The sequence below is a fragment of the Peromyscus maniculatus genome, chromosome 21 (assembly GCF_049852395.1).
Source record: "Peromyscus maniculatus bairdii isolate BWxNUB_F1_BW_parent chromosome 21, HU_Pman_BW_mat_3.1, whole genome shotgun sequence".
NCBI lineage: Eukaryota > Metazoa > Chordata > Mammalia > Rodentia > Cricetidae > Peromyscus > Peromyscus maniculatus.
Window position 1 is genome coordinate 61,904,722 of NC_134872.1, and position 27,485 is coordinate 61,932,206.

The window sequence follows — 27,485 nt, forward strand, 5'->3', positions numbered from 1 at the left end:
CACCTCTGAGAGATGAGAAGCTTTACCTCAAGTTACTCTTTGTGAATTTTTGGGAACTCACAAGGTCACTGTAAGTCAGGGACACACACATTTTATGCTCGTGTTCAGCTGTTATGATTTCTGGGGAGAGGGGTTTCTCCCATGCCATGTGTCTTCTTCAGTCTCGTGTCCACAATCACATCTATTGATTCAAACTAGAACAAATGGCACAGATTTTTTTTTCCAACATGATGTATTTTATATTTAATCATTAAATGAATGAATAAGTCTCAGTTTCACAAATATGATGCCAATTGACATAAGTAGTAGCACATGTGACTTGACATTTAAAATAATATTACTTGACTTTTTCTCCTAGTGAAATAAAAAGAAAAAGGAAGCTTTGTCCTTTGCTATACAATGAGAAGTTCAGAATTCACTCTCAGCCTCAAACCCTGATGAATCTTTATTGGGATTCCCCCAATGCCAAAGGATCTACCATTGGCTATCTGAAACGTCTGTGCGTTTGACTGACCTTCAAGCTAGTTTTTTTTATAGCCCTCTTTGGGGCACACTGAAACTTCTTTAGATGATCTTTCAAACACGCGGTCTGAAAAAATGTAGCAGTGTTCCTTTAGTGTGCAAATGTGAGAGGAAAGAATCGTGTGCTAGACACCATGCCTCGCACCTTCACAGGAGGCATTTCATTTCAGCCTGGTGCCACAGCCTTTGAGATAGACAGCCTGGCGATGCACACAAGAGCAAAATCACGCTTAGCGACTGCAAGGAACTCGCCCGACATTATTACCATAGGCGACGAAAGCTGAAAACGGAACTTAGGCTTCTTGCTTTGAAAGCCCTCATTCCTGAACATCATTCTATTTCTAGCCTTTCAAATCTACCGAACAAAGATGAGAATGGCTTAAGCCAAGGAACGAATCAAAACAAAAAGACAGTTTTTAAGAAAGGAACAGCCAGGTACGTTTTCATTGGATTCCTTTCAAAAAGACACACACACTGTACCAGTATAACAGAGCTGGAAGGTGAGATCTTGGGTGGAGTGGGAGCTGCCTGTCAACCTGCTGGTGTCCAGCCTCTCACTCCAGACAGCAGCATGATGCTGCTCCCCAGAGTAGGGGGTAACTGGGAGGAAAATGTAGCTGGAAGAATTCAGTAACATAAATCACAGTTGGATGCCCCCTGCTAGGCATGCCGGGCTATCACGTTGTGTTTGAAGCCCTCCGTGTCTGGACTTGCTCACTGAAGCCATCTCTTTCAACAGCGTTTACACATCTGTTAACCTCTTACGCGTCTGTGGGGACACATGTTTGAAGATTCAGAAGGATGCAGAAGGTCACCCTATAATCGGAATGATGATGGCATGGGAAAGCCTGATCTAGAAGTAGCAAGATGGACGCGTCCTTGTCTAAGAAGCCTGATGCGGAGTGAGGTGAGGTCGGTGGCTTCTGAGGAAATGTAAGACAAAAAACATCAGTCTGGCTATGTCTCCCAAATGAGGCTTGTCTCATTGCCTCTTGCCATTCTCCTACCTCAAGGCACATATTTTATTTTACCAAAAACAAAGTGAAACCACCGACTCTTCAAATGATTTTCTTTGGGAATTTTAAATCCAGCCTGAAAAGTATGAAGGTGTTAGTAAATGGCTTGACCGTCTCTTAATCGGTGTGTTATTTATCCGTCTTCTAAGCGAAATGTTCCAATCAAGCACTGACTCTCTCCACACCTGGCCACTTACTAGCTCTATAACATATATTCACTGCTTTTCAGATACCACATGGTGTAAGTAGCTGTCATCAAGGCCATCCAATGCTCTAACTAGAACTGTGATATGTGCCTCATCTGGCACAGCCAGCCTTCATACCAGAGCTTGGGAGAGAGAGAGAGAAGATCTTGGCCCTGATACTAATGTCATGGAAGAGTCACAGGATGCTTACACAGGGACACAACAAGACCATCCATTTAAGGCTTAAATTTTTACCCCCCCTTCCCCTTCCATTTAGTGGCAGGGCTTTATTTTAGATTAGTTGGTACCACAATCTCGTTATTTTCCCCCTCTGACATCAAGCTGCAAGACCGTCTTCGAGCCTGGCACAGCCAGAGACAGAGATGAGAAGAATGTGCAGGAACCAAGAAAGTGGTTTCCTAGCAACAGGAACTATTCCAAAGGTTTCCTAACTCTGTGTAGTTTCATTTCCATAGCAATGAGGAGAATAGTAAATAGTATGCATTCTTATCTGTTCAGTCCAAATGAATTCTAATCAACGAATGCAGGAAACATCTATACTTGTTCTACTAGATTCAATCTGATTGTCTAGAACACACATTAGTGTCTAGGTCATGTGTAATGTATTGTGATATCTGACTATTTTGAAACGGTTTTTCTCTTTTTTTTAGTTTTGTCTCTCCCGCCCCCACTTAGAAACATTTGCTAAAACAATTCAAAAAGACAAGGATGTTTTAAAAGAAGCAACTCTCCTGTTAAGAAAACAAAAATGGTATTCAAATGCTAAGTTCGTCAGGTCTAGAGATTAGGAACAGGCATTTAGATAGTCAATTTCCTTTTTATAGAAATAAATACGGGGGTTGGGCTTGTGGCTCAGTGGGTAAGCATGTTTGCCTTGCAAGCATGCGAACGTGAATTTGAATCCCTGGTGTCTGTGTTAAAGAACCAGCATAGCTGTAAACCTGTAATCTCAGCCCTTGGGGTGGAGGCAGACACAGAGACAGGAGGATCCCTAGAGCTCGCTGGCCAGCCAGCCTAGCCAAAGGTGGAGCTTCGGGTTTAGTGGGAGAGTCTGTCTCAAGGCAATAAGGCAGAGAAGGGCAGAGGACCCCTGGAGCTCTCCTTTGGCTCCACATGGGAGCACATAGACAGTGCACTGGCACATGAACATTTACCACAGCCACGTAAACACACAGACATTCAGATGTCAGCGCCAGCACAATTCTCCCTCCCTTGTTTCCAGATTCGGAATTCTTTTTCTTTGACAATTGAGCCTGTCAAAAGCAAAATCACACCTAAAGTATTCTCTGTATATTACATCCTCAATGCCACCCCTGCAGTCTTTCATTCTTCCCGTAAGTGCAAGGCTATATTTCATCCTCTTCCACAAAGATTGGGCAAGTCAGTATGAGTAAAAACAGCAATAGCTAAAAAGAAGCAAATTATGTTGGTAGGTAAAAAAATAGACAGGAATAAGAATATGTATGTACTCAGGCTCTACACCAAAAGTATTTCTTACATAGCTTGCATATTTTTAAGAAAGAAAAATTCTATACAGATTATATGAAATTATTCTGAAGAAAAGAGCAGAGAAATAAAAGGGTTAAAAAAACAGAAAACTGTATTTAGGTCTCCTATGGATTATCAGCTAAAGAATTACAAATTAAGTATTTCAGAGCCACACATTACAACTCAGCATTTTCACAAACACTTTTTTATGGTACTTTTTAATGGAAAGAGTGCTGATGGGAGGCACAGAGGACATGGGAAGGGGTTTCTTTTCTCTTACACTAGATTCAATGTTAGGGCAACATGGCTACATGAGACAGACCCACAGTCAGGTCATACACATGTAGAGTAGAAAGAGGCTTTGCTTCTAAGGAAGCTTGCGATGTATGATACGTTCCATGTAATGTACACAATTGCATTTAATTTACAAATTGAAAAACCCCTTCTTTCTTTAATAACAAAACTTCTCTTAGGAATTCTGAAGATCATTTGTCCTTAACTGAAATGTATGAATTTTTAGCAGAGTTACAGAGTGTTTTTATGGTTCAACAACAACAACAAAAAATCCACAAAGAATATGTTCATTTTAATGTTAGAACTAAAGAATGCTGTATCAATTCACTATGAATTTACTAGTAAGAGTTATTCAGTTGGAATTATCCACTGAACAGTATCAGAGAAAATGGCCAAGCTTTTGTTCCTGCTAATGGAGAAAACATGGATTTACAGATATCTTATTTATTGGAAGCATTTGTTTCATGATTTGACTTAATTGCACTTAAATCGTGTTTTTGACAGTCAACAGTCTAATTAGAAAGTACTAAAAAGTTCTGATTGGTATCAAGAATTTGTCTGCCAATTTTTTTCTCCCAGTAAGTAGCAAAAATTTGTTAATAAGCCATCATAATATCTGTCACTTAAAATTCTGTTTATTTTAATCACCTAACACTGTCTAAAAAAGACACATGAGCTGGGCATGTGGCTTAGCTGGTAGAGTGCTTACCTGGCATGCACAAAGCCCTGGGTTCAGTCCCTAGCACAACATAAAACTTACATAGTAAGTTTGAGGTTACTGTATGCTCCATAAAGCCATGTCTTTAAGAGAGAGAATTTATTTAAAGGTAGAGTACTTGTCTATACCTTAATAACTGGGGGATTAGTTTCTTCTGAAAATTGCATGCAGATATGTCTTGCACTTTGCTTAAAGCCTGCAATAGTCCATCCTTAATTGTCAATTGAAATGGCTATGTGCCCATTAATTTAGGAGAATTCTGTTACTTAAATGTCATAGAGGAATGTTAATACAGGTGATCCACAAGATAGTCATAATTGGAAAAGAATATAATCTAAATTATCATTCAATTCCTTTTTAACCTTTATTGCTTTGCTCTATAAAGAACTCAATATTCGGGAGATTTTGGAAATGATAATTTTAGGTAGAAGTTGGTGAACAAGGTTTGACAGTTGTAAGCTACTTTAGATTTTGAAGTTGTGAAATATCTCCCCCTTGCAAGATGAAGAAGTCACACTTCATCTGTTTTCATGGCTTCTCGTCATAGAATATTCTTAGAAGACACCTGTGAGTTTATTGCTGACATCTGTGCCTTCCTGAAATAAGGTAGAAAATACTGTTCTTCCCACCTAATAAATCAGGTTAAGGCCTTTCAGTACCTTCACATATCACTGTAAAACAGTGGGGTGTGTGTGCTCAGATGCACACGCACTCTGTAGTGTGGTTGGCACAACCAGCTACTCAAGCAAGCTAGCTAACACGGCCTGACAGTCCACTGCTCTCAAAACCACTCACATGGCATGGTGTCGGCTTACTCTTTAGTCCCCACTCTTCCCCAGAGCAAACGCTGTGATGACTCATAAACCTTGTAAACACTGTGTCAGTGCTTGCAAGCACTCAAGATCATTTTCACACTAGTTGGAAAACAATATTTTATCCCTAAACAACACAAATCAGCAGTCTCTCGCTGTCTTCAGTGAGCTTGGGGCCGCTCAGTGTCTCTAGTCCAGAGGGACTGTCCTCTTCCTTTCATGGAAAATAAACTCCAACTGTGACCCAGAGATGTGCCTTGATTGCAGGCCTGTAGTTCTTATGGACAAATACTGCCTACAAGGCCTTATTATATGCAGGTTCTGTAGTTGTTGGCACAAACATACAAGTCAAGACCATTTATCTTTAGAAACTTTAAAATGCAATTTGCATGTAAAGTAAGATTAGTTAATAACAGGACCGAGGATACGCTCTGTGTAGTAGCTAGATTAGGAAATAGGTAAGAAACAGCACAATATGATGTTTAGGAAGAGTGCCATTTAAGACATGCCCACCTTATCCTTTCTCCCTCTAGTTTGTCCAGCATACCTAGCTTACTCCATCTGTCTTGAGTCTGTCCTTCCTGGTTCTTAGCACCTCTGGTGTGTTTCCCTTGTACAAACCCATGTATTTCCATCTGACCCTTTCTGAGTGTCAAAGCCTCATGAATTCTGCCTTAAAGCTTCTTTTATTTGCTTTTCATCTTAAGCAACCGTCAGTGGAGAAGATCAACTTTGTCTGAAGATTACAATAAAGGACCACACTGGTTAATTAAGATGCACCTTCCCGCTTTTGTTTTTCTCTTTCACAAAAGAATTCTGTTCCTCACCTCTCTCCGAAGAATGCAATGGACCATGACTATCACGAAGCCTTGTAATGAATCGAACACAGCAAAAAGGATTTGAAACAATATGGAGCGTTTATCGGTCATGGCCAGCACTGCAGACATCCATGTGAGAGCCAGAAGGGGCAGCACCACACAGGAGCTCCAAAGCGAGGCCCTGTCAAAACAGAAAAGACAGCAATATTACGTGGTTGCACGCCATGCTCCAGGCCATAACCAAACCCCCATTCACTCTCCCCAAAAGCATTCTTGTGCGTGGCACCAAGACCATTAACTTGGAAAGCACAACGCTGATAACACTTGAGAATTTGACTTGTCTTTTACAGTCATTATAAAGGCAGTTGCCAATGATAAACACTCAAGGATTAGCAAACCCATTTTTTTTTTCCATCATAGCATTTTCTCACATGCACATGTACAACTGGTAACAAGAAGATGTCAATGATTGGGACTGACATGGCGTTACTGGCGGTGGTGGCTGACAAAGCTGTTGTAGACACTACTCCACACTTGGCACACTTGAGCGTCAAACCGCTATGGGGTTCACTCATCTGACTGCAAACAAACAGAACACCCACAAAAAAAAGAACAAAAATATTGAATGGTCACCAAAGAAGTGGCAGCCGCAAGTTAGTTTTTTAAATACTATTTCATGCAGAAAGAGTATATTTATCAAGGAACATTCTAGATCACTTTATAGATTCCATCACACCATTTTATCATCTCTGCAACATTCACCTTTTAACACTGCGGGCCTCTGTAGCCTGCAAAGTATGTTTCCATTACTTACATGACAGATGGCCCTGTGTCTATAAAATACAATTGGCTAATACATTGAGTTAAATACACCTATGTGCTTGCATAGACATACAGCAATAACCCTTTATTCAGACCCATGGTAAACAAACATGTGAGAACTCTTAGCTTCAAAGTTTTTCATTGTCATATGAAGAAATTTCAAATATCAGGAAGACCTCCAGAAATGCTAACATTATGGCATGAAATCTAAGAAAGTAAGGTATGTATCATATTATATTTATACACACACACACATATATATATATATATAATCTTCAAATGTAAGAGATGTAGTTTCTAACTGTACAGATTCTTATTTTAAAATTTTTTGTAGCATCAATATCTGTTCAAATTATAGGATGATCTGAATACAGGGGCTGATGAAACTTGACAAAATATTATGTAAAAAAGAGCACCTACTTTCTACATAAAACATATTTATCACAGTAATTAAGTCCAAAGTAAGAGATTCAAACATACAACATTTAATGATCTATGTTGGCCCAAGACATTTTGCAGGTGAATTCAGAATTTAGTAATGTAGTTCTTATTTACTACTTTATAGAAGCAAAATGAGGCTATATAGAAAAACTATGCATGCATTTCCCCTTGCAAAATTTTTCCCTGAAACTTTGTGTTTATTAATAGATAAACCTCTTAGGAAAAACAAAAAGAAATTACATGAGTCAAAATTCAAAGCTTTCTTGTGGTATAGTTTGTATTCCATTCCTATGTGGTGTTTATGTCTAAAATGTGTTTGCCTGGGAAGTTTTTAGATTAATGTTATAGTGGAGTTGTGTTATTATATAGAATAAGTGGGGGAGGAGAGAATGCCTGATTTCTTTTAAGTGAGTACATGCATTTGTAAATCATGCTCAGATGGTATAATAAAACCTGAATTATATCACAGATTGATCAGCAGATCTCATGAGGAAAACAAAACAAAGGTTTGCACGTAGGTTGTAATCGCTCACTTCACTGATGTAACTAATGCAGGGTCTTTTTCACTACCACACATGTACACACACTTGTAGCATGGTGTGTAGTTTACTCTCTGAATAGTCCTATGAGCTTGTCAAGACTTGTCCCCAGAGTAGTACCTGGTTCAGTTTTCTCATCACTCCAAACATTCTAATTCAGGGGACCCAGACATATGTCCTTTTTAAAGCTTCATAGATTATTGTGGTAAACAAGCAGGAATGAGAGCAACTGCCCTAAGCATGCACCCGAGTCTCTTCCTTGTTAAACACATTATTACTTAAAAGGCACGTACTCATCATTGATTGTTTCTTTTATCACAGAAGATAATCATATGATACTAGTTATTTCTCAAATTTAGGATACCTTTCCCCTGGGCTCTGAGACAAAACTGAACAACCAAAGGTTACATAATAATAATAAATAATAATAGTGATAATCATAATAATATGGTAAATACCCAAGATACAAAGGTCTTAATCCTGAAAACCTGATTTAAGTATGAAATTTTCTGATAATTTACAGCAGGGTTCAAAGTACTTATTTGTCTTTATTTGAGATCTGGGGTGGGCTAAAAGGCCTACACATCCTTTCCTTACAGCTAACCAGCTGTGCAGCTTTGGCACACTATAGGCAGGAATGGAGTAGAGTGAAACATCCTGAAAAATATATGTGATCTGTATATAAATTAATGAAGCGTGGAAAACATATATTAGATTCTAAATTGAGTTCCTGCAATGTAAAATAAAAGGTTTCTTTGTTATCTAGAAAATTATGCACTCATAAAATTGCAAGTCTAAGCAATGATGAAATACAAAGTTGACTTGTCCATATTGTCTGATAAATATATCACCACTGGGGAACAAGATGTGGATTATTACCCTACTCTCCCTATATTGTTCTGTCTGCTGTATTATTACCACAAGACTTGGAGTCCGCTGCTCTTGTTCCCTTCTCAATGCCTTCTGTTAGTTTTAGGAAAAAATATTTGACTATTTTATTGTTAATATCTAACAGATTCCCTGGAAAGAAAGTATTCACTCCTCTACTTGAAGAAAGTTCATGGAGTGTGTAAAGGGTGTGCTGAGCTAACTTCCTTGATTTCAAGTAGATATGGCAGAGCAGTTTAATACAGTATACAAGAAAACGCCATTGCAAAAAATTGAGAAAATATAATTTTTGGTTAAAGATATTCTAAAAAGATACATCATAATTTATATTGTTTTTAGCTATTTCCACTAATCATTTTATATAAGATATACTGTTATTGTCAATAAATCACCCCTGGTAAATATATTTTATGTATTAGAAAACTTTTAATATAGTTTGGATATTACACAGCTTTTAAAGCTTTTTTATTATTTATTAAACATTTATTCATTCATTCCTTTATAAATATTTATTGAGCACAAAAGATATGCTTGGATAGTTCTAATAAGTGATTATAAAGTATAAAAAAGCAATAAATTTAGAAATAGAAAAAAATGGAAGAATGAATAACTAGGCCCTATATTCTACTTTAAATAACATCATCTAGTTTCACAAAATATGCCCCTCTCTATGTGTATATATAGACATTTTTATATGTATATATTCAACCACTCTGAAATAGTCAACTTTACAATTAGTGAAATCAATTATTAAGCCAGTCAGCATCCACCATGCTCAACACTTTCTCGGTGCATCTGATTAAGCTCCTCTTTAAAGGCTTTATTACTTTCTTCACTCCCTCTCTGAGGACTAAAAGTAACTTCACACATCCATAGTATTTTAAGTTTCCTTTATTCACACTTGAGATTAGAGACCAAATTTGAATCTACATACACATAGTCTACCTTAGAACTTCCATTCAACAAATGTTGTTTAAACTTGGCTGTTACCTTGTCAGCTCTCCTGTGTTTGGGACAGTGACCACAATTCTACATGTAGAAAGACTTTAGCATCTTTGAAGAAGTCCCCATATGAATAGGAAGACACTGAGGCAGATTTGCCAGTGAAATCCATGTGACTTCTAAGAATGCTTTTAGAATTAGAGGTCTTCAATTACAATTATCATTGCCAATATGAAGATAAGAGCAATAACTTTTAAATTCATGCTCCAGCAATGGTAGCTAAGTCTAGAGCAATGTGAATCAAACTTGACAGGATGCACAAAATAATGAAGTGTGAAAAGAAGCACTGGCCACAGGTTCGCGGAATCCTCAGCATTTTAATGAGCTCATCTCCCTTTCTGACCTCCGTGTCTTGGATGCTGAGATCATGGTCAGGGACCTTTTTTACCCATGTTATTTCATCCATCATAAGACCCACTGTTAGTTGAGTAAGGCTTTGCCATTTGCGAATGTTCTTCTGAAACCATTATGCACATTACTTCATGTATTTAATGAGGTGAAAGCAATTTTCCTATTTAATGGACAAGGAGACAGGGCTTCAGAAAGATGAAGTAACAATGCCCGAAGACACATGTACAGCTACTGCGCTGCAGTTTTGACTTCGAATACCTCCTTTAGGAAATGTGGATGCCACTGGGACCAGAGCCGACTTTCTCTGTCCAGTACTTAGACTGATCAACAGAAGAAATGGTGACTATCCCAGCCACATGTGGCAAGCTAGCAAGGGTGATTCTGTGAAAAGCTCATGTCAGGTGGAATAGAAAACTCAGAGTTGACAACAAGCTCAGGAAAGTTTAGAAACTAATCTGTAATGAAAAACAGTATGTAATTTAAAAAGCGCCCCTGTGCCAGGAAGGATCCATGCTTTGATTATACCATTGTAGTTCTAGGGACTTATGTGAACAACATTGAGTTGTTTTTTTTATTGAAAGCTATTAAATTTAGTCTTTTACTAGAGAAAAGAACTACCTGAGTTATCTTACATTATAATCATCACATATATTATAAAAACAGAAAGATCTTTAATTTATTACCAGTGAGTGATTACATATTATGACTGTTAAAAATATCATAAAATATTAAAAAAAACAATTATAGGAATATGTTTTGAATGAAGGTACATTTTTTTTCCAGAAAGAAGAAAGCTGTAACCTTTTATTTTATTTATTTATTTATTTTCAAGAAAAGACCCATGAGGACATCAAGGGCATTAATATCTCACTCAAATTTCTACAAATACTTAAGAGTGGGGTATTGCTGTAACCTAAAATGCTTCTATAAATCTATGTAGGAAGTGCTTGTTGATATTGTAGTAACAGTAAAAATGGGGTAGCTGCTTTTATAGGTTTTGTAAATGGCGAAAGTCCACACATGAAAATTACAAATAATTGTTCTAGCAAATTATATTTTAAACGTAAAACTATATGACAAGAATAATGTTTGATAAGTATCTATTTTAAGTGAAGTTTTTTTGTTGCTTTGTTTTGTTTTTTCTGGTCTATATAATTAGCTAGAGAGGAAAAAACAAACAAACCATTATTTCACTCTATTTAGTTTTACTTGACCCAGTTGTGAGCAAAAGATTTTGGGTTTTGAAATCCCTTACCTCAGGACAACTATTTGGAGTCTAGAGTTAGTGTTTGATCTTAATAAATGGGCAAGAAATATGTACGCCCACATCTTCTTAACAGTCTGATTTATTACTTCTGTTGAATATCGTGTTATACCAGAAAAACCTTAAACCAGACACACTAGTACATGAAGAGCAGAGTTCAGGGCACAGCCCCACATAAGTGGCAACCTGGACCTGGACTACAGGATTTACTTGTAAAGAACCTTCAAAATCTACCAATGGCAGCTTACCCGGCTCTGTGTTTGAGCTTTTTATCTAGGATTCCATCTCTGGAAACAAGTTTATTAAATACCAAAATGCCAATCACCATGTTGACCTGTCAAATAGAAACAAAGTTGACCTTTCAATGATACTGAAGGGGATCAGGTCCTCATTTCTCCCGTAAACATGTCTTAACCCTCTATGGAGGGCTTGATTCTGAAGACTGATATGAATGACTTCTTAAAGGAGTAATGAGCAGTTGGACAGTGGTGAATGCCGCTAACATTTATACGTCCACCAAACACATTTAATTTTCATGGTTTGCAGTTTAACATGGTAAAATTAACCTTCAAATGCCTAACTTTTAAAAGGGACCAAACCCCCAAATCAATCTGGTCTTATTCTTTTAGAGGAAACTTTGAATAAAATGATGGGCTAAATGAGTTTTATTCTATGCTTAAAAGCCAACGTATTTTAAATCTCCCAGCAAGGGGCTGGGCTGAGTCTAGGCAGGCTAAGGCACTTGGGGTTTGCCACTGTCCCCAGCAGCGAAGACAGAATGGCTAGATGGTCATAGCAGCTATGTGACTGCTCTCCTCCCAGGGTCAGGGGCTTTCTGATACATTATATTCTCTAAGAAGGGAAAGCCTATTCAATCTCCAGATTCCATCAGGAGATAGAGACAGGCATTAATTCTTCAAATACACTCTCCCGAGCACTTATCAACATTTTTCAAAGACTTCCTTACTTTCACTTTTTTTATTTGCATAATAGGGATGAATCGAAATCAGTAAGAAAATGTTCTTTTGAGTAAAATTGTGAGGCACATGAGTAGAAGGTGATGATGATGACTACCCATCCCCATGTGACAACCAAGAAAATCAAAGAAGAGTCTTTCTCTTTCACCTAACTTAGCCCTTTACCCTCTATCATCAGTGGGCTACAGACTCTCATGCAACTGTTCCTCCTCTGTTAAGAGAAGACTGAAATCTGTTCCCTTGCTGATATGAGAAAGATCCAAAGCATGTCTGTTAGGCAGTGATTTAGGAGATGTCCCTCTTAGTGTCTGGGCAATACACCACTCATCCAGAGAATGCACATTGTACTTCATTTTTAAGTTCTATAGATTCTCTTAACTCACAACTTAAACATGAGAGGATTTATGACCAGTAGAGATACATTGTATTGGTGTTCCAATTATATGCATACTGGTCATTTCTTCACTATAGGGTTATATGTATGTTAACCTAGCAGCCTAGGAAATGAACTCAATTGATTTAACAAAAATCCAATGCAACAGACAAGTGTTCGCAATAGTTTCAAATTCCCTATGCTCTTTTGTAACACTTATGTCTTCAGTGGTATGGTTTTGTTTTGTTTCTTTCTTGTGAATCATGGGCAGTTTTTGTTCCCTGTTACAGCTTAAAAGAACGAACAATCTTTAAAGGAAGAAGCCTCAAATAGAGTTATTAAGGAAGACATTTCCAGCTTCCAAGTTATTGAATGAAGCACTCAAGGAAGTGAAGGGTAATTATCTAACTGATAGTCTAATTGAATAGTGATATGAATCTTTATATTTAATATATCATTTCTTTCCTCCTTTATTTTCATCAGAATGATGTGTGAGTATAAGAGAGAAGAAGTGGGGGTATGAGAGAGAGAGAGAGAGAGAGAGAGAGAGAGAGAGAGAGAGAAAGAGAGAGAGAGAATGGAAAGATGGTAGAAAATTCTGCATCTTATATTTTTTTTAATTAGGGAAGTAATTTGTTATTCTAAAAAGAAAATAATTAAATTCTTTGTACCTAACATCTATTGGTTGTTTTTAACTTGGAATAATACTGACCCATAGGGAACATAAAAAATGTCTGGAGATGTGGTAGGCAGAGGGAGGGATGCTACTGAACATACGAGAATACACAGAACAGACTATGGAACAATGAAACATCCATTCTAAAATTTTTGTCTCATTGAGTTTGTGAAACTGACATGTACATATGTATACATATATATGTACAGATGGATAGATGATAGATAGGTAAAGACATTTGGGAGTGGCGTTCTTGAATAAATCTTCCTATTCATATGTAAAACATTATACAAAATAATATAGAGGTTCAATGATAATAAAGAATGGGATTTTATATATTGAAGAGGAGTAATTAATTGAAGTTCACTTGAGTTTCTTCACACATCTGAAATCACTGTAATAGGAATTCCACTCTCCCAAGTTTAATAATCTTTAGTACTTAGATATGAATATTTTAGAGTAATATAAGATAGAAAGCAATTGATATTGAAATTAAAGTAATAAGTAGTTGGACTTTAAAATTTCTCCCCACCAAACACTTCATCAAAATTGCCATTCTAAGTGAACCACTGCAATAATTCTTTTTTGCTAAGCAATCAAGTAAGTGAATTTCAGAGTTTACCAGGACAACAGCGGCTGCAGGTCCAACGAAGGCGTACAGCAGTCCTCCTTCAAGAGACAGCCAGCAGCTAAAAATAGCATTAGATAAAACTAACAAAAATCAGTGATAAGCATCAGGCCACTGGATCGTGGTGCAAACAGCATTGGCTAGAATCTGACCTTGTAGTATTGGCGCCTTTCCAAGATTTATAACTTAAACCTTAGAAGCTGTAGAAACACTAGAATTAGAGCATTTCATGGGGAAGAAACACTACATACCCCTCACCACTGGGCTTTACCTGGAGGCAGTTAAAATGTTTTAGACAAATTATTTGTATATTGCAATTTCTTCTTTTGTTTTCATGGCAAAGAGATGATCACAAGAAATGTTGATTTGCCTCCCTGGCTGACTCCTTCAGAGGGACTTTAAAACAATCACCGTGTCTAGAAAGTCTTCCTTGAGGCCACTGAGATACTGGGAGAAAATGACTTAAAAGCCGGCTTTTTGGAACCTAGTGCCTATGCTGAGACACTTTGTGAAGCCTTGGTGCAGGGAGGAGGGGATTGGACCTGCCTCAACTGAATGCGCCAGGCTCCCCATGGGCGACCTTGCCTTGGAGGAGGTGGGAATGGGGGGTGGTTTAGGGGGAAGGCTGGAGGGCAGGAGGAGGGAGAACAGGGGAATCTGTGGTTGATATGTAAAATGAAGAGAAAAATCTCTCTTAAAAAATTAAAAAAAAAAAGATATCAAGGCAAGAAATGGATAACTCAGATCTGTGTGTGTGTGTGTGTGTTTTCCCTTTGATTTTATTGTTGTCCAGACTACCAAGAAATTCACGGGAGTAAGATTGTGAATTAGAATGAGTGCAGCTGTGTTTGTTCCACGGACTAACTTCACCAAGAGATGGAGGTTTGCACTCATGGGGCTATGGAATTCTTTCCAGTAAAAATGCTCATTCTCTGAATCAAAAGGAAATGAAGCGGCCAGAGGGCACAGCACTGTTGTGTGCAGATGGAGCATTGGATGCCCTCATCCGGGAGAGCGATGAGGAAAGCGTGAGGGGCCGGACCTCACTACTGGTGAGCAGCCATGCCGTTGCTTCACGGACTGTGCTTGTCCCTTCCACCATCCCAGTGCATGTAGCCAGTGAGCTGCCTTCAATAGTTAGACCATGGGACAGTGACTGTACTGTGGTTTGTCTAACCACGACAGGCTCTATAATTGTTGAGGGCATGGTTCCATAATGAGCGTATTTGCCAAGACTCAGAACATGATACATTTAAGCGCATCAATGTGACTCTCTGAGTTATTCCTTAATTAAAATTCTAATCTATTAGTTATATATACATGCAGAAACATTAGTATACACATTTACAAACGTGTGCATTTGTTTGAAGATAAACATGGCTTGGCATGCCTTTGAACTTTATAAACTCAAAAGTGGGAACCATAAATATCAGTAAGGTGTTTTATAAATCCTTGATTTACACCTAAATAGTTACTTTAATAAAGAATGTAAGAATTTAAAACAGTTGTGCTATAGTAAATAAGAGTCCTCAAATAAACACTTAGGATTTTCTTTCAGTGATATGGATTGAATAAAAAAAAAAAAAAAAGAATTCCAAAACTAGGAGTTTTCCCAGCTCTAAGTAGGAGTCTTTGGGATGGGCAGGTGAAGTGATGTCCTTTTATATACTTTTAATTTGGTGAGTACAACATGTGGCCTGATTATCAGTAATTTCTAACTTAAACCTGGAAACAATTACAGAATGTCACATTGTAATGCTTATCTATTTAATAATGTGCACACTTCCCATTTCTCAATTACATACTCAATATGAAAGCTGGTGTAGTAAACGGTGAAAGTGTATTGCTTCAAATTAGAAATAGTAAAGTTAATCTTTGCTAGAAATCGCTTCATGGACTTTGAGAGCATCACAGGCATAAGATGGGCCATCATACCCCTTTCTAATTTCTTCTATAGCCTAGGCATCTTCTAATATGGAATCTGGCTCCTGACCAATCAATTGCAATGTGTCACCATAAAACAGCAACAAAACCTGAAGTAATAATAGCTGATGATAATAGATACAGACATCAGTGATATTTGAAGCTGAGGAAAGAGTCACATCCTAAAACATAGCAGAAAAATAGCATCAAGATTTTACTGATTCTAACAGAGAGTACTTAAGTTTTGACATGTACGGTACATACTGATGTATCTTTAAAGGAAAATATACTGGTCTTAGGAAGAACTGGAAACAGAAGCAAGGATTCTGAACAGCTGCATTGCCTTCCTTACTTCTGTGCCTATAAGCCACCCTCTAGCATTGTTAATGTCTCAGTGACAAAGTGAATGACATCCAGAGGCAAGACAAATAAAACCTGTATGGTAACTTTCTTAATTATCAACACGGTCAGCACCATAGACGGACTTACTAGTGATCCGTGCCATATCCTTTCGTCCTGGTGAAGCCCACAGATGTGGCTACGACTAAAGCTGGCAGTCCTGCAAGGAAAGCAAGGTGACATCTCATACTCAGTGGCAGACAGTGCGGACACTCGCCCAGGACGAGCCTGGACAAACTCCGGGTACTCAGATCCCAGCACCTCCTGCGGGAAGAGTCACCCCCCAAGGCATGCTTGTATCACAAACTTTCAAGTGCAAAACTACAGGGCCAGGTAGATTTTTCTGATGGGGTGCTCTGCCCTGCTGTTGCTAGGTTACCACTGCATCTCACCTGGCTTTAAAGAGAAGCAATAACACAGATTTAGGATATCTTTTAAGTCATTTTTCCCCCCAGGGGTTTGCACTATATAATGGAAATGTACAGTTATAAAACCAGAAAGGCAGAAAACTGGATGCCCTGGTGTGATGGACTGTTGGATGAGTGGGGTGTTCAGCTGGCCACATATTGACCATATCAAGTCCAACTTATAATTAGACCCCAAAAGTAATTTTTTCACTTAACACGTTCTTTTCAACTTACTTATAACAATAAGGATGTAGGAATAGAGAACTCAATTACCTGAAAATCCAAACCAATTCTTAAGATTTCCTTTACTGCACATATAAACATATTTGGACATGCAGCATTTCTAAGAAGAACATGCTTGCTTTCTTTATTAAAACGAAGCCCCTCAGTTAATCATCCCCTTGTCATGCCCCTCTGCCTGCCATCTTTCTTCTTATCTCCCACACTTCTTGCTATTTTCTTTCTCCTGGGAATCTACTGATAGTCTATACATTCACCAGCTTTAAAGACAAGAAAGGTGAAGAGCACACCAAGGGAAGTCACCACGTTTTAAAATAAAGACTGAGAGCTATACATTCATAACATAAATTATACATAGGCACTCTTGGCCCCCTCCCCTCCCGAGGTCCTTCATCCTACATTCCATTTGCTGACTGAATATTTTGATTGAATGGATGGAGTTCATTAGAAATAAACACACAAACATGGATAACCTAAATAACACCTAAGGAATTAATAATCTTTATTTCATATAAATTGGATTTCATTTGTTTTCCAAATTAATTGTGGTGTGCTTCTCTCCACTGATATTCTATATAACTCTTTGCCTACTCAGAGAATGTTGATATTACCTATAACTTTGGGGATGAACTGCAAACCCTTTCTTCAAAATCTTTAATAATAATATTAAATAAGGTAGCTATTGGTTACTGGCAAGTAACTCATCACTCTTGAAGAAAGAACTTCCTGCACTTGTACTCTCTTCCTTCGATCTATGGTCCTAATTCACAACAAAAGTGTTCCTTGGTTCAATACTGCCATCATTTTAGAAGATCTTTGTCATGGAATCTAGACAAAAATCTTACAAAACTCTAAGTAGAATGTATTCTTCAATTTTCCATTTGCTTCTACAAAGAGTCCTAATATATCAACTAAGTATGGATACACTCCTGCTGAATGCTGGCAGATAATCTTTAAGTGGTTTTGATCCTGTGTTTCAGGATGAATTGTTCTGGTCTTGTAGTAACTTCACTAGCTCTTAATGGCCCAGGTTCCTTTTAAAAACCTGTTCTCATCGTCTGATGCATGTGTGTATGAGTACATGTATGTCTTTGTGTGTACTCATGTACAGTTATCCCATTATGGGGATTTTATTTATTTATTTATTTGGTTTTTCGAGACAGGGTTTCTCTGTGTCTCTTTGCGCCTTTCCTGGATCTCGCTCTGTAGACCTAGGCTGGCCTCGAACTCACAAAGATCCGCCTGGCTCTGCCTCCCGAGTGCTGGGATTAAAGGCGTGCGCCACCACCGCCAGGCCCATTATGGGGATTTTAAAACTCAAAGGCAAACATCAAAAAATTCTGTGCTTTTTCTAAAACTAGCTTTTAAAAAATTAACTATGCTTTCATTCAAACTAGTCCCATGAAATCACCGATCATTGAGATGTCTCTGCCATGAAGCAATTGGAAAGGTTTCCCAATGATGGGCAATGAATGAATGAATTCCTAGTTTGGCAGTGATTGTACATATCTACTTTTGAGAAACTCCTTAAGGACATGTGAAGTTTCCTTGCCTCACTGAGGGTCCACTCCTCCTCCCCTGTGCTTCACTTTTTAACAGTCTGGAGATTTTTTTGGGGGGGAGAATAGAATACTTAGAGGTTACCTAGGGTTTGTTATATAACCCGTGGGTAACATGATTTGGGTGCCCAAAGAATTCAAAGCATTTTGCATTTTCAGAAAACATCAGCAGGGTACACATTGTCTTTCCAACTTTAGGTAGCTCAGGTCTCAAGGTATACCACGAAGGTACACTGAGTGTTAGTTTACTAGCTTAAACTTTGCTAATTAATTATTCCCTTATAGAGTTCCAAATGACCCCATGGCTGTTTTCAAAATGGCTACTCTCATGTATTTCATCTTCATGTTTCAAGTTAGACACCTTAGTAACCTGGGTACAGTCTCTTTTTACTCTTTTATGATGTTATTCTCAGTGTCATAGTAATGAAGCATAAAAAGTATATTAATATGCTTACCCCATCCAAGGCACAGAAAGCGTTTCCTTATAAGCCGTGTCCTGATCTTCCCAGTTACAGCCATATATGACTGCCACGCTTCTGTCAAAACCCAACAGAATGAAGCCAGGAAGAAAAAATGCAGGAATGCAGTGGTGGTCGTACAGATGCTCTGTGAAGGCAGAAGGAAACACACACATGCTCAGCCTGGGCAGGAACTTCCGTTTCAGGGAACTGGGCTTTTCTCTTCCTCCCCTTCTGTCCTCTCTTCTCCTTTGTTCTCAAATGAGAGGAGAGCCCACTATGTAGTCCACACAGCCTTTAGCTTGCCATCCTCCTGCCTCAGCCCCCTGAGTTCTATGGCTACAGGGATCTGTTACTACTTCCCACTTGAAGAGGTAAACTTCTGATGGACTTTTACTTCACATAAAAGTCCTCAGTGCCAGAGAAACTATTTATAGAAATTAGAAACCGTACTGTCTCTAGTCTCTATCCTTCATACAATATGTGCAACACAAAAATACATGCCCTAATTCCATTTGTGTTCTCAGTTTCTTTAATGAGGAGAACCCACACTGTGTATTTCAACTCAAGGAAAATTAAAATTACTGCTTCAGTTGATTTTTTTAAAACAAAATTATGGAAATGTTCCTTTCTTTAAGTTGCAGACACCATGTATAATTGTTTTGGCTACATTCTTTATCTCTCTTATTTAACTAAGGATGATGATGATTCTTCTTCTTCTTCTTCGTGTTATATCTGTGTTGATGTAAAGATTATATTGGCAAGCTCAACAGCTTTCCAAAAAAAAGAAAAAACAACTTTGCTTTTACATGTGTGTGAGACCCAAGTTATAACAGCAAAATACAACATAAGGTTTGGGCAATAGTCTAGAGCAAAGGTGGGGTGCATTGTGAAGTATTTAATAGTTGCATTTGATGTTACTACATTGCCCTGCCCGTCTTAATCACATAATTCTGAAAAGCTAATTGAGTCACTGGCAGTACACAGCTATGATTTCATAGATATTTTTCTTCCTGCAATCTAATCATCCTAAATGTGAGGCCATTAGCTGTGCCTTGCGTGCAAACGACCGGCGGCTTCATTTTAGTAAAGGCTGCTACTTATTTCCCCATTGGTATGACTTCTTTGTGTACATCTTGTAATACAAGTCCTCATAAACCAGAACCAGCAACAGAATCAATTTCTTCCTTCGTCAGTCAGCCTTTCCAGAAATTGAAAAGAGACAAAAAAAATAAAAGACGCTAGGCTGCTAATTAGATATTAGCAGGCTTGAAGGCACTAGAGCTGGACTCTTCCCTCATAATCACTGGAGTATAAAACAAAAGTCAGGAAATGCAGGAGTCTAGCCCTGATTGGAGGATGCCAATCTGACCCATATTTCTGTCTCAGGGAAGAGATCTGATGTCTTGAACTGCCTAACTGACAACTGGTTCCATGGAGTCCTGCCCGTATCAAAGACAAACTGTCACTCCCTTCTTTAAGAGTCAGTACAAATGGGCCTGTAATCAGTGGGCAGGAAAACACCCCTCAGGAAAGCTGTCTGTTCCAAAGATTTTTAAGAATCATATAAAGCACACACTAGTTTTTGTTGTTGTTGTTCACATGTTATATTTGCCAAGTTGTAATAGCATAACTTGTAAATGACAACTTTCATAAAGAGCAATTTTCAAGGGACTGCCATTATTTTCCATAAATGTTGTCAATTTCCACAGGCATCATTATTCTGGTGTGTGATTGTTAGGATTCCTTAATCTCTTCTCCCCATACACTATACACTTTACTTCAACAACCCCTACAGATCAGTTCTCTAAGTCTCCTCAGTACTAAGGCTTTTCTCACTGATAAGCCTCCAACTTGAATGATCTCTTTCAGGTTCTTATGTTGACACTATTTCAATCATTGCAATCACCTGATCCACCACAATGACTTGGGGTCACAAAGCCCTTTCTTTGCACCCTCTCTCAGTCTGCTCTTAACTCCCACGATCTTCGGGTCCTCATACATCATAGTTCCAAATTTAAGACTCACTAGCCCCTCAAGTTCATCATCACAATTTGTTTGACCTGCCTTGCCAAACTCGGCTCTGCTCTTGAACGACCACAGCTGACGGGCGCTATTATTATATTACAAGACTAAAAAGCAAATTCAATTTAGTAAATTGAACTCTTTTTTCTTGATGGGTAGCCTTTATCCCCAGTTCTTAGGAACAGTAGAAAATATTTTCTGGAGGCAACTGATGAAAACATATTACTTGTAGTGAACAAGAAGCTACAAGCAATCGTAGAAAAAAAAAATCAAAAGTAGAAGAAGTCAGATTGAAGGTAGATAACTCAGCCCTGTGCTGGGCATTTGAATAAGGACAACACAGAAAGAAAAAGTGTGACAATATGTAAATGTCATGGGAGTTCTAAAATAGGTTCAATAGTAATTCTTAAAACAATAAAGAAATAGAAAGAAAGACAGCTGTAGCATGAATCTTAAAGAGTCTTATTAATAAAAAACAAACCTGGAGCCAGGTATTGGGGTGAATGCTGGAAGACCAGAGAAGCAGAACAAGCCACAGCCTCCTCACCTCGCCAGTTCCTCAGCTGATCTGTTTCCTCAGACTGGAAGCCTCTCAGTCCTCATCCAGAATGAATCTCAGCTGAACTGTTGCTCAAAAGCCTAAAAGCTTAACCAGCTCTAGTTCCTGGTCCTCACACCTTACATACTTTTCTGCTTTCTGCCATCACTTCCTGGTATTAAAGTAATGAGTCACCATGCCTGGTTGTTTCCAGTGTGGCTTTTTGAATTCACAGAGATCCAGACAGATCTCTGCCTCTGGAATGCTAGGATTAAAGGCGTGTGCTACCACTGCCTAACCTCTATGTTTAATATTATAGCTGTTCGGTTCTCTGATCCCCAGATAGGTTTATTGGGGTGCACAATATATCAACCACAGACAGCATTTATGGAAATATTATGGAAGAATTCTTCAGAACTGAATACAATCTTAGCTAGAGGGTAGATTAAACAGGAAAGACACACATGCACACACACACACACACACACACACACACACACACACACACACACACAAATACACATTCCTAGATGCACTGCCATAAAATTTGTTAACATCTGGAATAAGACTAAAATTCCAAAGTGGTCAGAATTTAAAGAACGGTAACTCACAAAGGAATAAGAATCAGAATAATATTAAATTTCTTGTGAGGCATGCAGGATCCAAGAAGACAAGTGAAAAAAATGTCCTTGTTCTAATGGAAGAGAACTTTGAAGTTCGAATTCTATACCTAGGCAAACTATTATCCAAGTGACAGGCAGAATATATATTTTTAGAATTGAAAGGCACTTTGAAGTTGATTATTTTAAGGTTCTCTCTAAAAGAATTACTGGACAATAAAAACCACCAATAAGAACTTCAAGAGGAAGAAATGGGCTAAGTGACAGACAGCAAACAAAAGCAATAAAATATATTGGATCTAAATAAAATTTTATCTACTATATTTTGTTTAATCTTAAAAATACAGCTACCTAGATAAAGAATTCAAAATAATACCAGCAGAGGGCCAAAAGGGAAGAGACATGAGGGCTGCAAAGGAACATGGGAAAATAAAAACAGGCCAAGCCTCCTTTTCTCTTTTCTCTTCTGGAATATTAGAGAGACTGAGTGACATACAACAGATATATTTGAACACTTATGATAACTTGGCTAAATTAAGGTAATCATTATAATGTAGAAAGAATGCAGTTGTAAGTCAGTAAAGAAAAATAAAACTAAGAGACATCAATAAGTTCAATTAAAGATAAGGAAAAAGGGAGGAAACAGAATCAGGATAATAGGGAAAATGTTTCTAAATAATATAAATCACAATCACTTTAAACTCATTAATAAAAAGTAAACAAACAAATAAACACACACACACAAAAAAAAAAAAACAATCTTTCATACTCTATTTAAAAAATCCATTTCTGCAATGGCTTTGTGAAAAAGTCCCAAAACCACTGACACAGGAAGATGGAAATTAAGAGGTAGAAAGACCTATATCAAGCAAATGCTAATATCCAGAAAGCAGATGTGACAGTGATCCCATCAGATAAAAAACATTAAGCGAGGTGAAGAGGGGCTTTTCGTGCTGGTGTAAGGAGCGAGCAGTGACAAGTGTTTACAAGCCACACAGCTTCCGGAACAGTAATGACTGTTCACAAAACAAAAATTGAGGTGGCCAGAAGGAAAGCTGAGTATAAAAAAGGACTTGGGGCCCAGCTGTCAGTCGCAGACAAGTGCAGGATAGAGTAAGTGCAGGGTAGTGTGGGTCCTCATGATCACTGGGTCCTCACAACCTCTACCCTTCTCAGAGTCCAATGCTGCTCTTTATTGTTGTTATGATATGGTCTCACTTCCTATGTTATTGATAAAGGACAGATCCCCTCTTCATACTCTCCATACCTCCAGTCTGAGGCTCCTCCCTAGCCCAAAGCACATGTTCCCCTTCCATTACACAATGCAAGAGGGTAAGCAGGCATTTCAGCTCTGCAGCCACACACTGCCTGTTTCAATTACTGAAGTTTCTGGGCTGCTTTTTCTCTAACTGAAAATTAAGGCTAAGAAAATCGACCTCATAAAATGGCTGTAACAGTTAAATGACGTCATACAAGCTGGGTGTGATGGTGGATGCCTTTAATTCAATCACTCAGGAAGCAGAGGCAGGCAGATCTCTTAGTTTGAGGCCAGTCTGGTCTACAGAGCAAGTTGCAGAACAGGCAGGGCTACACAGAGAAACCCTTTCTCAAAACAAACAAACAAATCAACAAACAAACCCAACATCATACATGTAGAAAATATGATACAGAGCAAGTATTCTTTTGGGGGAAAGGATGAATTTTAAATTACCGTATCATGAAATGTAGTAAAGCTTAATACATTCTACAAGTCTATATGCTTATTGACTTATTGATGACAGAAGACACATGACATATTGTAAATGAATTCACCACATAACTAGACATGTCAAAATGTAGAACATTGCCTGCTTGTCAGTCACTGCTGTCCATCCAAGAGTAACCACTATTCTGATTTTTTATCATTAGAAACAGTACTTATACTTAATTACACATTGGTCAACTTTAAAGTCTCCTTTAGCTAGCTTGTTTGTATAACATCTTCCCCTATAAATAAATGTGTTGAAAGACCTCTTTTAAGCCAACTAAAGCTCCTTTTTGTTATTTTTGTTTTCTCTTAGTTTCCAATTGTGGTCAAATTTCTTGAAATGTTAAGCTACACATCAGTTTCCTTATGACTCTCTCCTATCCTTGATGTCTGGAATCTCCTTCAATTCTTCTTCCACAGAAATTTTGATTTTCAATGCTAATGAATGGAATTTTTAAAACATTGAAACTTGAACTATGATTTTTGAAACTATGGTCTTAAATGCTTCTGTATCTTGAAAGCTCTAGAATACCATAAGTCATCTAATTAAAGCTCTCAATGTGACTTATTTGCTCTTGAGTTAGTTTTGGAAATTTGTGTTTTCCAAGGGAGTTATCCATGCCACGTGAATTTCAATTCTTTTATTACAACTTAAACCATTTCATTTCTAATGTTGCTTACTCATGGTTTTTCTTTCTTTCCTTCTTATTTATTTATTTTTTGAAACAGGATTTCCCTGAACTAGTTTTCATCTTCTGAGTATTGGGAGCACAAGGCAGGCTTGCTTTTTTATTTCTTTGAGATTTATTCGGAAGTCTATTTTACCATTTTTTTCAAACCTTAATTATTGGTTAGCTTTACTTTGAAAAATATTATACAGTTCCAGAGGTGAGTTTCTTAGTGTGAAATAGAATTTTTTATTGCTTTTTACTTGGAAAGGTTTTCAAGAGTCTAATAAGATACATACTACATTTCCCCATTCCTACCACTTAAATGCAAAAAAGAAATTAAGCAATGCTATACATTTAGCCTGTAGATACTTTAAAAATAAAAAATGAGCCTTTTAAAGAGAGATACAAAATGCAAAAATTACATGAAATATAGAATATAGAGAAACTTGGTTTTGCTAAAATGTAAAGAAAAAACAAGAATAATGGAATGAAGTGTTTCAGCATAATGTTTGAAATTCAGAAAAAGTGGCAGCATCTACAGATCACATCTATAGGATATACTGTATTCTATAACATTTTAGTGCAAGAGCCAAATTATTTAGTTATTTATGTAGTTTAATGGATTAACCTACTGTTTTTTTGTTGTTGTTGTTTTGTTTACAAAAACTTAATTAGTCTAATAGCCCATTTCTTAATTGGACTGTTGGGCATTTTGATGTCTAATTTCTTGAGTTCCTTATATATTCTGGATATCAGTCCTCTGTCACATGTGGGGTTGGTGAAGACCTTTTCTCATCTGTAGGCTGTCGTTTTGCCTTGTTGTCCATATCTTTTGCTCTACAAAAGCTTCTCAGTTTCAAGAGGTCCCATTGATTGATTGTTTCTCTCAGTGTCTGTGCTACTGGTGTTATATTTAGGAAGTGATCTCCTATGCCAATGTGTTCAAGGCTACTTCCTACTTTCTCTTCTATCAGGTTCAGAGTAACTGGATTTATGTTGAGGTCTTTGATCCACTTGGACTTAAGTTTTGTGCACGACGACAGATATGGATCTATTTGCAGCCTTCTACACGTTGATATCCAGTTATGCCAGCACCATTTGTTGAAGATGCTTTCTTTTTTCCGTTGTACACTTTTGGCTTCTTTGTCAAAAATTATATGTTCATAGGTGTGTGGATTAATGTCAGCGTCTTCAATTCGATTCCTTTGGTCCACATGTCGGTTTTTATGCCAGTACCAAGCAGTTTTTATTACTGTAGCTCTATAGTAGAGCTTGAGGTCAGGGATCGAGATGCCTCCTGAGAATTCTCAACAGAGGAAGCTCAAATGGCTGAAAGACATCTAAGGAATTGCTCAACATCCCTAATCATCAGGGAAATGCAAATCAAAATGACTCTGAGATACCACCTTACACCTGTCAGAATGGCTAAGATCAAAATCACTGAAGATGGCTTATGCTGGAGAGGATGTGGAACTAGGGGAACTCCCCTCCACTGCTGGTGGGAATGCAAGCTTTTACAACCACTTTGGAAATCAATATGGCGCTTTCTTAGAAAATTGGGAATCAATCTCCCCCAAGATCCAGCTGTACCACTCTTGGGCATATACCCAAGGAATGCTCAATCATACCACAAGGGCACTTGCTCAGCTATGTTCATATTAGCATCGTTTGTAATAGCCAGAACCTGGAAACAACCTCAATGCCCTTCAACTGAAGAATGGATAAATAAAAGGTGGTGCATATACACAATGGAATACTACTCAGAAGAGAAAAATAATGACATCATGAGGTTTGCAGGCAAATGGATGGATTTAGAAAAAATTATCCTGAGTGAAGTAACCCAGACTCAGAAAGACAAATATAGTATGTACTCACTTATAGGAGGATACTAGATGTAAAACAAAGATGACTAGACTGCTACTCACAACTCCAGGGAGGCTACTTAGAAAACAGGACCCCAAGAAAAACACAGGGATCGCTCAATGACAGAGAAATGGATGAGATCTACATGAACAACTTGGACGTGAGTAGGAGTAATGAAGGGCAAGGGTCAAGGGAAAGAGAGCTTAGGGGAGCAGGAGATCCTGGCTGGATCAAGAACAGAGAGGGAGAACAAGGAATAGGAGACCATAATAAATGAAGACCACATGAGAATAGGAAGAAACAAAGTGCTAGAGAGGTCCACAGAAATCCACAAAGATACCTCCACAATAGACTACTGGCAATGGTCGACAGACATCCCAGACTGACCTGCTCTGGTGATAGGATGGCCAAACACCCTAATTGTCGTGCTAGAAACCCCATCCAATGACTGAGGGAAGTGGATGCAGAGATCCATGGCCAGGCCCCAGGTGGAGCTCCAGGAATCCAATTGGTGAGAAAGAGGAAGGATTGTATGAGTGAGAATTGTTGAGACCAAGATTGGAAAAAGCACAGGGACAAATAGCCAAATGAATGGAAACACATGAACTATGAACTAATAGCTGAGGAGCCCCCAACTGGATCAGGCCCTCTAGATAAGTGAGACAGTTGATTAACTTGATCTGTTTGGGAGGCATCCAGGCACTGGGATCAGTACCTCTCCTTAGTGCATGAGCTGGCTGTTTAGAACCTGGGGCCTATACAGGGACACTTGGCTCAGCCTGAGAGGAGGGGACTGGACCTGCCTGGACTGAAACTCAATCCTTAATCCTTGGGGGAGTCTTTGCCCTGGAGGAGATGGGGATGGGGGGTGGGCTGGGGGGAAGGCAGGGAGGGGCGGGGGGGGGGGGGGGGGAGAAAAAGGGAATCCGTGGCTGATATGTAAAATTAAATTAAATTATAAAATTTTAAAAAAAGATGAAAAAAAAAAAAGAAAAAACTTAATTAAAATGACATCTGTCGTGAGATTCACGTATGTGGGACATGAACATTGTAATCTTGAAATACAGGCCATTCCTTAACAGCGTGAGGAGACATCCTTACTAGTCATCAAAACAAGTTTGAAGGGATGAAGGTAGCTTTTTTTTTTTTTTTTTTTTTAAGTTTGGACTCTAATAAATGTGGATTTACATTATTCAGAAG

At 38.1% G+C, this 27,485-nt stretch overlaps 1 protein-coding gene across 4 annotated transcripts in view; it reads right to left on the reverse strand.

Moving 5' to 3' along the window:
* The window catches only part of Adgrb3 (adhesion G protein-coupled receptor B3), a 732,632-nt gene that overhangs the window by 37,480 nt on the left and 667,667 nt on the right, over positions 1-27,485 (reverse strand). For 3 of the 4 annotated variants that reach the window (XM_076557962.1, XM_042265766.2, XM_076557964.1), the window contains 6 exons: positions 18,819-18,969; positions 16,248-16,317; positions 13,830-13,896; positions 11,430-11,515; positions 6,355-6,453; positions 5,884-6,055 (listed from right to left, as the gene is read on the reverse strand). In XM_076557962.1, coding sequence (XP_076414077.1) covers positions 5,884-6,055; positions 6,355-6,453; positions 11,430-11,515; positions 13,830-13,896; positions 16,248-16,317; positions 18,819-18,969 — 645 coding nt within the window. The remainder of the gene's footprint in view (positions 1-5,883; positions 6,056-6,354; positions 6,454-11,429; positions 11,516-13,829; positions 13,897-16,247; positions 16,318-18,818; positions 18,970-27,485) is intronic. The other variant, XM_076557963.1, reaches the window with a different exon arrangement.